Source organism: Scyliorhinus torazame, chromosome 19 (assembly GCF_047496885.1).
Source record: "Scyliorhinus torazame isolate Kashiwa2021f chromosome 19, sScyTor2.1, whole genome shotgun sequence".
NCBI classification, from domain to species: Eukaryota; Metazoa; Chordata; class Chondrichthyes; order Carcharhiniformes; family Scyliorhinidae; genus Scyliorhinus; species Scyliorhinus torazame.
Window position 1 is genome coordinate 58,552,159 of NC_092725.1, and position 12,648 is coordinate 58,564,806.

The 12,648-nt window shown below is 50.7% G+C and overlaps 1 protein-coding gene across 2 annotated transcripts in view; it reads left to right on the forward strand.

Moving 5' to 3' along the window:
• LOC140396153 (PDZ domain-containing RING finger protein 4-like) overlaps window positions 1–12,648 on the forward strand; it is a 623,004-nt gene that overhangs the window by 430,194 nt on the left and 180,162 nt on the right. The window contains exon 1 of one of the 2 annotated variants that reach the window (XM_072484374.1): window positions 956–1,308. The exons of the other annotated variant lie outside the window; for it this stretch is intronic. Coding sequence (XP_072340475.1) covers window positions 1,240–1,308 — 69 coding nt within the window. The 5' untranslated portion in view covers window positions 956–1,239. Of the gene's footprint in view, window positions 1–955; window positions 1,309–12,648 lie in introns of those variants that run through there. 2 annotated transcript variants of the gene reach the window in all.

The window sequence follows — 12,648 nt, forward strand, 5'->3', positions numbered from 1 at the left end:
AGCACAGGCAGTGAGTGCCAAGTGGATCAAGCTTAATCCGTGTGTCTTTAGTTCATTTAGAAAGCTGCTTTAGGGAGAGTCTCATTGGCACGCTGTGTTGCAGTCGCAGGGCACTGGTGGTGAGAAATGCTTCCACGTAGGTCGCCTCTTTGCTCTCCTGCAGACAGGTCAGTAACATTACGCCCTGGAAAATCGGATTATTGTGTCCCAGGGGTGAGAGCTGATAGGCAACAGATGACTCTCGATGCACTTGCCACTCTGCTCTTCGGTGTTGTTCGACTTGAGACGATATTTGCTTGGAATTAAGACCAGATAAGAAAACCTAATATTCAGATAGCGAGAGGAATAGTTTGGGGACCTTTCCCACAACAGTTTGACGCCCCCGCCCCCGCAAAAAAAATCATGTGGACTTTGTTGCCATGGGCGTGCATCTAAATTCGAGCGTCTCCTGGCTGACTTGTTGTGGTCCCAGAAGTGATTCCTGGCAGGAATTCCAGTTGACCCCCCCCCCCCCCCCCCCCCAAAGTTTGAATGAGTTCCTCAATCTTGTAAAACTTGTCAAATGACGGGATTTGGCATGGCCCTTTGAAATGGGGGCCAAAGTGGAAATTCCCACGACACCCTCCGGAGGCTTCCCCGTTGAAATATGATTAGCTAATTACCAGTCTGAATATATTTGGAGCAATAATGCAAGAACTCCAGGAGTTTGTTGAACAAAGCGGTGCACGGTTTTTTTTCCCTCCCGAAAATGTAATTTGGATTACAATATATTTGCTTCCCAATTAGTGGGATATTCATCTGTCATAAGCAGAGCCGTCCTTCCCCACCATCACGACGTGCCATAAATAATCAATGAAGCCCTGATTAATATGCATGAGTTGGAATCAGTGTAGTCATGTGCATTGAGGCAAAGGCAGGGGGAGTGTGTTGCTTTGAACTGAATCAAAACTGTGTGTGAGATACGACAAGGAAACAACCACGAATCCTGCTGCTCATTTCCAAGACCCCCCCTCCTCCCCCCACCCCCAGCCAAGTACCACAGCGAACAGTGGCTGTGTATGTTTATTGAGAGCACGGCTCTTAGTGACTGATGAGAGAAGGCAGGCAGGGTCTGGAGGGTGATTTTTGTTTCTCTTCTCCCCACCCCCTCCTCCCCAGTCAGTGCAAGTCCCTCTCTGGGCAACCAAAACAAAAAAAAACTGGACGGTGGGCTGTCTCCGGGCTGGCTGCTGACCTATAATGGGCTGCAATCTGTGCACTTTACAGAAGAGAGACGAGCACTACAAACTACTGTATGAAGTTTCGCAGGTGAGTTGGTTGGAACAGGGAAGCTTTGCTGGAGAATGTGGGACCCGAGTAAGAAATGGGTCTTCTTTGCAGATGCTCTGTTTAATTTTAGGGGGGGGGGGGGAGTTACTTTTCTTCCCTCTCGAGTTCTGTTGGATTTTGAACAAAATGTCTTTGTGGATTTCTGCACCTGCAGTTTACAACTGGTGATCAATATCAGCCTTTACCCCCCCCCCCCCCCCCCCCACCCCCCACCCATTCATTTCTGGTTAACAATCGGTGTTATTTAACAGAATAATTGTAGTGCTGCATTTCCTTGTATTTCAATCCAGTCTGACTGACCAGAAAATTGCCAAGGAATTGCTTCTGGAGTTCCATGCAAGTTCATTGGTGTTGACATTTAATCCATTCTGCGCGTGGTGTTGGACAACTTAGAAACTCCTTTCATTCTGTTATCCTCGGAGCAAGCCTGATAGATACACCTTGGTACCAGCTTTAAACCCATCACGAAAGGCTGAACAGACCGGGGGGGGGGGGGGGGGGGGCTCAACGAGTGAACTCATTGTTAGCGTTAGAATTGGGAAGGGGGTGCTGGTGGGGTAGGCACGAAAATCCAAAACTGGGAAGCGGAAATCTTAAATTAGTCACGAATAAGGAGTTCAGGAGAAACTTCTTCATCCAGAGGGAGTGAGGTGGTAGAACCTGACACCACACGGAGCGGTTGCGCCGAGTAACAGGCGAATTTCAAGGGAATCTGGAAAGGTACACACGCGGGAGAGGTGATGGGTTGGAAGAAACAGGCAGGAGGCTGGTGTGGAGCGGAAGCACTAGTACCGATCTGTTGGGCTGAATGGCCGGTATCTATGCCGTAAAACGCCATACCATGATTTAGCTTAATTTACAATTTAGCTTGAACTTCAAGAATCAAGAGGGTGAGAGGCGGTGGGGTAAATTGGAGGCAACTTTTTGGCACATAGACCCTGACTTCAATACATGAGGGATATAATGGGGGGGGGGGGGGAGATTTGGCGACCACTTTGCGCCTGTAGGTACGTTTTGTCACGATGAAGGCGCTACATAAATGCAAGTTGTTGCCGGGGGGCAAATGGAAGTATCAGAAGCAATGCAAGAAATGCTGGAAGTGTGACCCACAGATGCTGACCGACGAGCCTCGCTGCTGACTCGAGCATCTAACAGGTTGTCATTGCATAGTTCCCAGAAACTCCGACCGCCTCTTTTATTTAAAGGGACGATGATGCATCCTCACTTCAGCTCCAACATGAAGTGCATTGTTCAAACCTGGGCTATTCCGAATTTAACTCGGGTTCCGCAAACGGCGGTGACCGCCGAAGGGCTACTTGACCCAGAAAAAGGTGTTATTAAAAAAGCGCTGGAGAAAAGGGTTTTGAATGACTTAACATTTGGGATGAAAGTGTCCACACTTTGGACTGCATACCAGACCCTCTTAATATAATCTGTGCTATGTTCTAATAGGAATGAAGCCTCCTTTTACAACAGGCACTGTGCTATGCTGCAGCTTTTAAGGTTACCAAAGACAGGCTTATCTGTAATGGATTTTTAAAAAAAGCTGAAATGGCCACCGAGTTGCAAACAAATGAAGCGAACATGTGTAACTTAAATTTCATTCATCAGCTGCTAATAGAAATCCCCCTGAATATCGTATTTAGGGAATCACAGCGAGAGAGAGACATGGAGACAGGCATTTTGCACAAGGAAAGATAGGGCTAAAATATTACATTGAACTTACTGTTTGTTATTCCAGGCCAACCTGCAGGAATATTTGCATGTTGCATTTTACTGACACTGCAGGTACCGAGGTCTCGGTTTCTTTCGGAAGCATTGAAATTGGTCTTTTAAAAAAAAAAAAAATCCTGGTCAACGTTCCTTTAGGAAGCAGTGGTGGGTTACTCTTGCCTCGGTGTTATCAAAGGTCGGAATTGAATAACTGTTGAGGTACAGTTAAGGAGCATCTAGCGAGGAAGCAGCTCAACCTTTGACCAGCGGTTGTGGGTCTGTAATGTTGGGAGAGGGAGCGTCCCCAACCCCCCGCTACCTGCCGCCTTGCGAAAGCTTCATGCCTTTGAGTGGGAACGTGTGTGTGTGATCAAAGCCTCATGAAATCCGTTTTATACGATTCCACGCAGACATGGAATGCAAGAAAACACTCTCTCTCGCCCTAGCTGGGGGGGGGGGGGGGGGGGGGGGATGTTTGGGAGAAGATTTAATCGCTGTTTGAAGCTGGGAAGCGAGTCACTTGCTGCGTTGTGAAGTACAAGCTGAGCGGACGCGCTGTGCTCTTCCCCTAATCTCTGAAGCGGAGTGTGGACGGGGTTTGCTGCCTCCTGATATTTAATCGGCATTATAAGTAATGCAAAGTGCCCTCTTATTTATGCGTGATGCAAGCGGCTGTTAAATTATTTTATTAATTATAAAGACGCAGTGGGTCGGAACTGCTTGATAATAACGCACGGCAGCAAAATAAAGACGCTCAGCGGGTCAGACTGGTAATCCAAGGAGAGAGAAATGAGTTAATGTTTGGAGTTTCATGTTTTTGCACCGGACTGTACATTTCAACACCTGTGTAAACACGTGCTTGCTCAGGTTCAGAGGGGAAACCCTCTTTTTGTATTTATGGTAACTATTAATATGTGGGAGCCCAGAGCATTAACTCTCTGTGCAGTAATTTGACTCGGCTCACAGCTCCTCTCTCTGCGCTTTCTATCACCCCGAGCTCTATTGTTGGAAGGAAGGGCCAGATATGATATCAAGGCTTTGCAGCAATCCGTGCTTGTGACACTCGCTCTGCGCCCCCCCCCCCCCCGGCGGCAGTCGGTGCGATCATGCACTGTTGTTTAGTGATCTGACAAAGAGCGTTGTGTTTTATCAAGTGGCCTGGTGCCAGCACCCCCCGCCCCACTGTCCCAGGCAGCTAAAGCAGCAATGACTAAAGAGACCTGGCTTTAAAAGGGACCCTCTCCATTACTGTCATGCTGGAAGCCGTTTGTGTCACCACAGAACTGGTACAAGTTTAGAAGGAGGCCATTCATCCCATCGAGTCTGCACCAGCCCTCCGAATGAACAGTCATAGAATCTGCAGCACGGGCCAAACTGGTCCATGCCAACCAAATAGCCCGTCTAAGCTAACCCCATTTGCCTGCATTTGGCCCAATAGAATCGTAGACCACCCAGTGCCATATCCTGATATTCATAGATTCATAGAATTTACAGTGTAGAAGGAAGCCATTCGGCCCATCGAGTCTGCACCAACTCTTGGAAAGAGCCCACTTATGCCCACACCTCCAGCCTATCCCCGTAACCCAATAATCCCACCTAACCTAAGGACAATTTAGCATGGCCAATCCACCTAACCCTGCACATCTTTGGACTGTGGGAGGAAACCTGAGCACCCGGAGGAAACCCACGCAGACACAGGGAGACCGTGCAGACTCCGCACAGACAGTGACCCAAGTCGGGAATCGAACCTGGAACCCTGGAGCTGTGAAGCAACTGTGCTAACCACTATGCTGCCCCCTCACACCTCCTTGCCGTAACCCTACGCAATCTTTTCAAATGACAGTCCAATTCCCTTTTGGAGGACTCAGATTGACCCTGCCTCCACCACACACACTCTCGAGGCAGTGTATTCCACACTTGAGCCATGCGCTGCGTGGAGAAGTTTTGTCTGGCATCACTTCTTTTCCACTTCAAATAGCCCTCAAAAGAATCCCTGTACTCCATGGTCATTGCAAACCATGTGCATTAATATGGATTTTTACCCGATTACTTCAATTTGGATTTTGCCCAATTACTTTAAATCCTGTGCCCTCTTGTTCTCGACCCTTTTGCAAGGGATCTACTCTTCCCAGACCATTCATGATTTTGAATACCCCTATCAAATCTCCTCTTTTTCCATAGAAAACAGTCCCAATTTCTCCAAGTAATCTGTAAACAGAAGCAAGGGGTAGGGGAAATCCAGGTCAAGAGCAAAACTTGGCAGTGGTGTGAGAAATTGCTTACCAATTTCCTCTGAATACATTTGCGCCTTTCATTGTAATGATCATCATTAAAGGTCTTTTATGGAATAAGAGTGGCCATCTCCCTTTCTGGCTGGGTTATTTCCCACTGATCTGAGAGCAAGGTTTTGTGTGGAGGAGGAAATTGAGGGAAGCTCCTTCTCACCCATGATGTTACCGTGTCCATTTAAACTGCAAGTGTTTGCAGCTCAACCTGTTGTTGTAATATTATGCCTTTTAAGGGATAGCAGAATGACATCATTCAAAGGGGAGTGTGTCATGAGATCCAGTCTCAGTTTCACTTTGGCCTGTGAGCAGAACGCAGCACACACAGCTCTGCTGCTGATGCCTTCAAGCGTTTTACCTTATGGATAAATGTTCCCAAGTACCTAGTTTAAATAAATGAACACAAAATGTGTTTACACAATCTCTTCGAGTGATTGGTGCCTTAAGATGATTGTAACAGCACGCCACCTATTAAAATTAAGCCTTTTTGTTCCAAGTCCACTTCGTGTAACATTTTATTTCTTCCCTCTACTGGAGGCATGGATTCCTTGCCAAGCTGCAGTTCTGGAATCAAACCATACTTTTTCATTTAAATATCCCAGTTTATTTTTGAGTATGCCTATCTCTTCCAGCTTCTTCCTTACAATGCAAACTATCCCCCACTTAATACACAGTGAATACACAAACTGGTGCCAGCATAGAGCTAGTCAGCCATGTGGGAACAAAGCCTGATCTCTTGCCCCTTCTTTTTGTATTCTTCCCTGTTGCAGAGTGGGCAGGGTTGCTAACTTTTATCAAATCTAAAATCAAAGTGGAGAAAGAAACATTTGCATTCATATAGCACTTTTCATTACCACAGGTTGTCCAAAAGCTCATTACACCTAATGATGTTAGGAAGATAGAAGAGGCAGTGGCACAGTGATATTATCACTGGACTAGTAATCCAGAGACACAGGGGGCACGATTCTCCCAACGGGAGTCGAAGTGCTGACGCCGGAGTGAAAACCGGAGTGTTTCACTCCGGCGTTAGAGCCCGCTCCCAGCCCCCTATTCTCCCGCCCCCGGGGGGCTAGGAGCGGCATCGCGTAATTTAAGCGCGCTGGGCCTTGGCGCCGCGTAAAAAGCGGCGCTGTGTAAAAAACGGCATCGCGGAAATGACGCGGTTGGCGCCGCGTAAGTGACGTCACCCACGCATGCGCGGTTGTCGTCCTCCCCGAGGCCGCCCCGCAAGAAGATGTTGGATCGATCTTGAGGGGCGGCAGAGGAAAGGAGGTCCTCCTTTAGATAGGCCAAACCCCATTGGAGCCCCCCCCCCTGTTGCAAGAACCCCCCCCCCCAGGTGTGGATGGCGCCGGCGGGAAGCTGTCACGTTGGGGCGGCCGCTCGGCCCATCCGGGCCGGAGAATCGCCGCTCGCCTTTTGAAAACGGCGAGCGGCGATTCTCCCAGCGGCCAGCCGTGATTCTCGCCGCGCTGATTTGAGGGGGAGGTGGAAGAATCGCGTGCAGGTGACGGTGCGGCGTGGCGGGACACGCGCGGCACCCCGGCGATTCTCCCACCCGGCGTGGGGGGAGGAGAATTCCGCCCAGGGTACTGCTCTGAGGGCCTGGGTTCAGATCATGCCAAATGGTGAAATTTGAATTCAATAAAAATCTGGAATTAAAAGTCTAATGATGATGAAACCATTGTTGATTGTCGTAAAAACTAAAGCCCTTTGGGGAAGGAAATCTGCCGTCCCTTCCCGGTCTGGAGTACATGTAACGTCAGATCCACAGAAATATGGTTTACTCTCAGATGCTTCATAAATGGGCAATTTGAGGGCAATTAGGGATGAGCAAGTTATGCTGGCCTTGCCAGTGACGCCCACATCCAATGAATGAATGGAAAAAAAGTGTAGCCACTGTTGTGATGTGGGAATGCAGCAGCCAATTAGTACATGGCAAGATCCCAGAAACAGCAATGCTTTAGTAAGTCAATAATCTATTTTTAAGTGATGTTTGTTGAGGTGTTGGTCAGGGCACTGGGGAGAATTCTCCACTCTTTTGAAAATAGTGCCATGGGAGCTTTTGCTGGGCTGATGGGATTGGGTTTGAATCACTCATCCGCAAAGCAGCACCTCCATGCGCATGAGCACCTCTGCAGGATTGCACCGGAGTCTCCCTCTGGATTTTCTGCCCAAATATCTGGAATGGGACTTGTCTCTGGGGAATGAAGAAGGCATTTTTATGTTAACAGAAGTGTCCATCAAATCTGTAAGAAATTAATATGAATGCATGAAACCCTTGCCTATGCCCAAACCTTGGGTGACACATGTTGAAACGTTTTTATATATAAAGAAAACACAATGACCCAAAAATCAAAGTTTAATTTCCTCCATCAACTTCAGTTCTCTGGATCACTGCTGCCTTTGTCCTAATTCACACAACACCCCTTACTCTTTACCCCTGGTGCTTGCCAAATTTACATTGAATTGAGGTCTAACACTGCTTCAAATATAAAATCCTCATCCCCATGTTCTAATCACAGAATTGTTTGCACCGTGTGATTGCCCCTCCCCATCTGTGTAACTCTCTCCAGCCTCGCAAACCTCTGAGAAAGCTTCATTCCTCCAACTCTAGCTTCTGGTGTGTCCCTGATTGTTGACGTCAGCTGTCTGGACTAAAAGCTCTGGAATTCCAACCCCAAAACTCTCCCAACTTTTTAGACACTGCTTAAATTGTACCTGCCCCAATATCTCCTTGTGTGGCTTGATGCCAGACTTTGTCTGATAATGCTCCCGTGGAAACCCCTGTGACATTTTACTATGTTCAAAATGCTGTATAAATACAAGTTGTTGGCTGTCATTCTTCAAGATTTCAGGGACTGCTCCTCTGAAATTGTCCCATTCAAAAATATAGAAACAAACTTTTAAGTGCATACCTTGGTAGTGTCTGTTTGAATTATCAAATAGCCCTTGAAAGAATCTCCATGGTCATTGCAAACCATGGGCAAGATTCTCCGACCCCCCCCCGCCGGGTCGGAGAATCGCCAGGGGCTGGCGTGAATCCCGCCCCCGCTGGTTGCCGAAGTCACCGGCACCAGAGATTCGGCGGGGGCGGGAATCTCGCCGCGCCGGTTGGCGGGCCCCCCGCTCGATTCTCCGGCCCAGATGGGCCGAAGTCCCGCCGCTAAAATGCCTGTCCCGCCGGCGTTAATTAAACCACCTACCTTACCGGCGGCACAAGGTGGCGCAGGCGGGCTCCGGGGCCCGGGGGGGGATGCGATCTGGCCCCGGGGGGTGCCCCCACGGTGGGCTGGCCCGCGATCGGGGCCCACCGATCCGCGGGCGGGCCTGTGCCGTGGGGGCACTCATTCCCTTCCGCCTCCGCCACGGTCTCCACCATGGCAGAGGCAGAAGAGACTCCCTCCACTGCGCATGCGCGGGAAGCCGTCAGCGGCCGCTAACGCTCCCGCGCATGCGCCGACCGGAGATGTCATTTCCGCGCCAGCTGGCGGTGCACCAAAGGCCTTTTCTGCCAGCTGTCGAGGCGAAAATTCATCCGGCGCCGACCTAGCCCCTCAAGGTTGGGGCTCGGCCCCTAAAGATGCGGAGCATTCCGCACCTTTGGGGCGGCGCGATGCCCGTCTGATTTGCGCCGACTTTGGCGCCAGTCGGCGGACATCGCGCCGTTTCCGGAGAATTTCGCCCCATATGTATTAATATGAGGTGGAATTTTCAGTTCCTGAGGCTCCGTGCCAGCGCCAGCGGAGAATCCGCAGTTGATTCACGCTGGGAAAATTACAGTGAAACCCTCACCAATTTCGGTACCAGTGAGGGGCTAGCACCAGTGCCGCAAGGAACACCCGCGGATCGCACGGAAAACAGCTGGAGAATCGCCAGGCCCGGGCCGCACATGCAGGGCGGACGAGCTGGAAACCTAACCCGCCCACCCAGACCCCACAGCCCACCCACTGGCCACACACCCCACCACTCCTCCCAGCCCTAGCAGCAGTCGCTCCCCAGCCAGCGGCAGAGATTCTGGACGAGTGTGGCGGCGCTGGACACTGTCTGCAGCCGGCACGCCAGGTTCCTGACCTCTGGGAATCACATGTGGCCTGTGCTGTCAGGGAACTCGGTCCATTGGGGGAGGAGCATCACGGGTGGGCCGGCTGATGATGCGCCAATGACCTTGCGACTGCACGCGGCGCACTTCCCGATGACGCCAATTTGGAAGGGGCGGAACATCATGGGCAGGAGTCTCCACTCACACGCCGAAGTGGCCGCACCGTCTTGAACGCCGTCGAGTTTCACAACGGCGCGGAACAGCCCCAGTCCCGACCGATTCAGGCCCTGACAATGGGCCAGTATCGGGGCCGCGTCATCTACATGCGCCAGGCCTTGCCGCCCGTGTAAAAGCGGCGCCGCATAGATGACGGCGCGCATGCGTGGTTGCCGTCCTTTCTAAGTCCGCCCCGCAAGAACATAAGAACATAAGAACTAGGAGCAGGAGTAGGCCATCTGGCTCCTCGAGCCTGCTCCACCATTCAATGAGATCATGGCTGATCTTTTGTGGACTAAGCTCCACTTTCTGGCCCGAACACCATAACTTAATCCCTTTATTCTTCAAAAAACTATCTATCTTTATCTTAAAAACATTTAATGAAGGAGCCTCTACTGCTTCACTGGGCAAGGAATTCCATAGATTCACAACCCTTTGGGTGAAGAAGTTCCTCCTAAACTCAGTCCTAAATCTACTTCCCCTTATTTTGAGGCTATGCCCCCTAGTTCTGCTTTCACCCGCCAGTGGAAACAACCTGCCCGTATCTATCCTATCTATTCCCTTCATAATTTTATATGTTTCTATAAGACCCCCCCTCATCCTTCTAAATTCCAACGAGTACAGTCCCAGTCTACTCAACCTCTCCTCGTAATCCAACCCCTTCAGATCTGGGATTAGCCTAGTGAATCTCCTCTGCACACCCTCCAGCGCCAGTACGTCCTTTCTCAAGTAAGGAGACCAAAACTGAACACACTACTCCAGGTGTGGCCTCACTAACACCTTATACAATTGCAGCATAACCTCCCTAGTCTTAAACTCCATCCCTCTAGCAATGAAAGACAAAATTCCATTTGCCTTCTTAATCACCTGTTGCACCTGAAAACCAACTTTCTGCGACTCATGCACTAGCACACCCAGGTCTCTCTGCACAGCAGCATGTTTTAATATTTTATCATTTAAATAATAATCCCTTTTGCTGTTATTCCTACCAAAATGGATAACCTCACATTTGTCAACGTTGTATTCCATCTGCCAGACCCTAGCCCATTCACTTAGCCTATCCAAATCCCTCTGCAGACTTCCAGTATCCTCTGCACTTTTTGCTTTACCACTTATCTTAGTGTCGTCTGCAAACTTGGACACATTGCCCTTGGTCCCCAACTCCAAATCATCTATGTAAATTGTGAACAGTTGTGGGCCCAACACTGATCCCTGAGGGACACCACTAGCTACTGATTGCCAACCAGAGAAACACCCATTAATCCCCACTCTTTCTATGGGGGATGGATCATGCGGGGCCGCGGAAGGAAGGAGGTCCTCCTTCAGAGAGGACGGCCCGACGATTGGTGGGCACTGATCGCGGGCCACCCCACATTCCAGGTAAAGCCCGGTGCAGGATCCCCCCTCGCCCCCCCACAGACCGCCCCCCCAGCATTCACGCACCGCTCACGACTGCAGCGACCAGGTGTGGACGGCGCTGGGGGGAACCCGCCGTTTTGGCCTGGCCGCTCGGCCCATCTGGGCCTCAGAATAGGGGGGTGCTGGAGAACCGCCATTTTCGATGACTCTGGCGATTCTCCGGCCTGCGGCCCGCGAAACTCGACCGGGCCGTTCCCGCCGCTTGGGAAAATCGCGGGAGGGCGTCGGACCGGTGTCCCTGGAAATGTTGGCGGCCCAGGCGATTCTCCCAACCGGCGTGGGAGTGGAGAATCGCACCCAAAAACCGGTGCCTGCCCCATCGGGTGTCAGAAGCCATTCTCTGCCCGATCGCCGATTCCAATTTTGGCGTCGTACTACGGAGAATCCTGCCCATGGATTTTTACGAATGAGAAATATAGTCTGAAGACTTTACAAACAGATTTTGAACAAATGATGAGGGAGGGGGTCGGTGGGGGGAGGGTCACCAGACTAGACAAGGTATTGGGGAAGATTGTTCAAGTTACATTGGTGGGGTTTTGAAAAGTAAGACTGGATTCCTTGAAACGGATGCACTGGTTGACAGGGAGCCGGTGGAGTTTGGATAGGACAGAAACCGTGGGCATATGGGGTTTTGTTAACGCAATGACTGAGGATGTGGCAATCTCAATCATGGAAGAGGCAGTTAGGGAATAGTCACTGTCACAAACACGTCCATCAAAATCAAAAATGACACAGGGGGGTGACGGGTGCCTCGGTGTGGTCCCCGATTAGGAATAACCACAGGTTTGTCCCAGGAAGGATGGACGGGGGGGTTCCAGTGTTGGCAATGAGTAGGAATTAGGAAACTGAGGGACCTGTTTATAGACAGGACGTTTGCAAATCTGGGAGCGCTGGAGGAAAAATATGAGTTGCCCCGGGGAATATCTTCAGACATATGCAAGTGAGGGCGTTTACGAGGCAACAGGTGAGGGAATTCCCGCTGCTCCCGACACAGGGGATCCAAGATAGAGTGATTTCCGGGGTATGGGTCGGGGAGGGCAAAGTGTCCGAAATATATCAGGAGATGAGAGACGAGGGGGAGGCGATGATAGAGGAGCTGAAGCGAAAATGGGAAGAAGAGCTGGGGGAGGAGATTGAGGAGGGGCTATGGGCTGATGCCCTAAGCAGGGTAAATTCCTCGTCTTCGTGTGCCAGGCTTAGCCTGACTCAATTTAAGGTTCTACCCAGAGCACATCTGACGGGAGCAAGACTGAGCAGGTTGTTCGGAATGGAGGACAGGTGTGGGAGGTGCTCGGGAAGCCCGGCGAACCACACACACATGTTCTGGTCCTGTCCGGCATTGGATGAGTACTGGGGGCGCGTGGCAAGGGTGATTTCAAAGGTGGTGAAGGTCCGGGTCAAGCCAGGCTGGGGGTTAGCGATATTTGAGGTAGCGGAAGAGCCGGGAGTGCAGGAGGCGAAAGAGGCCGATATTCTGGCCTTTGCGTCCCGAGTAGCCCGGCGCAGGATTTTACTCAGGTGGAAGGAAGCGAAACCCCCCGCGTGGAGGCCTGGATAAACGACATGGCAGGGTTCATAAAGCTGGAACGAATAAAATTTGCGTTGAGAGGATCGGCTCAGGGGTTCTCCAGGCGGTGGCAACCG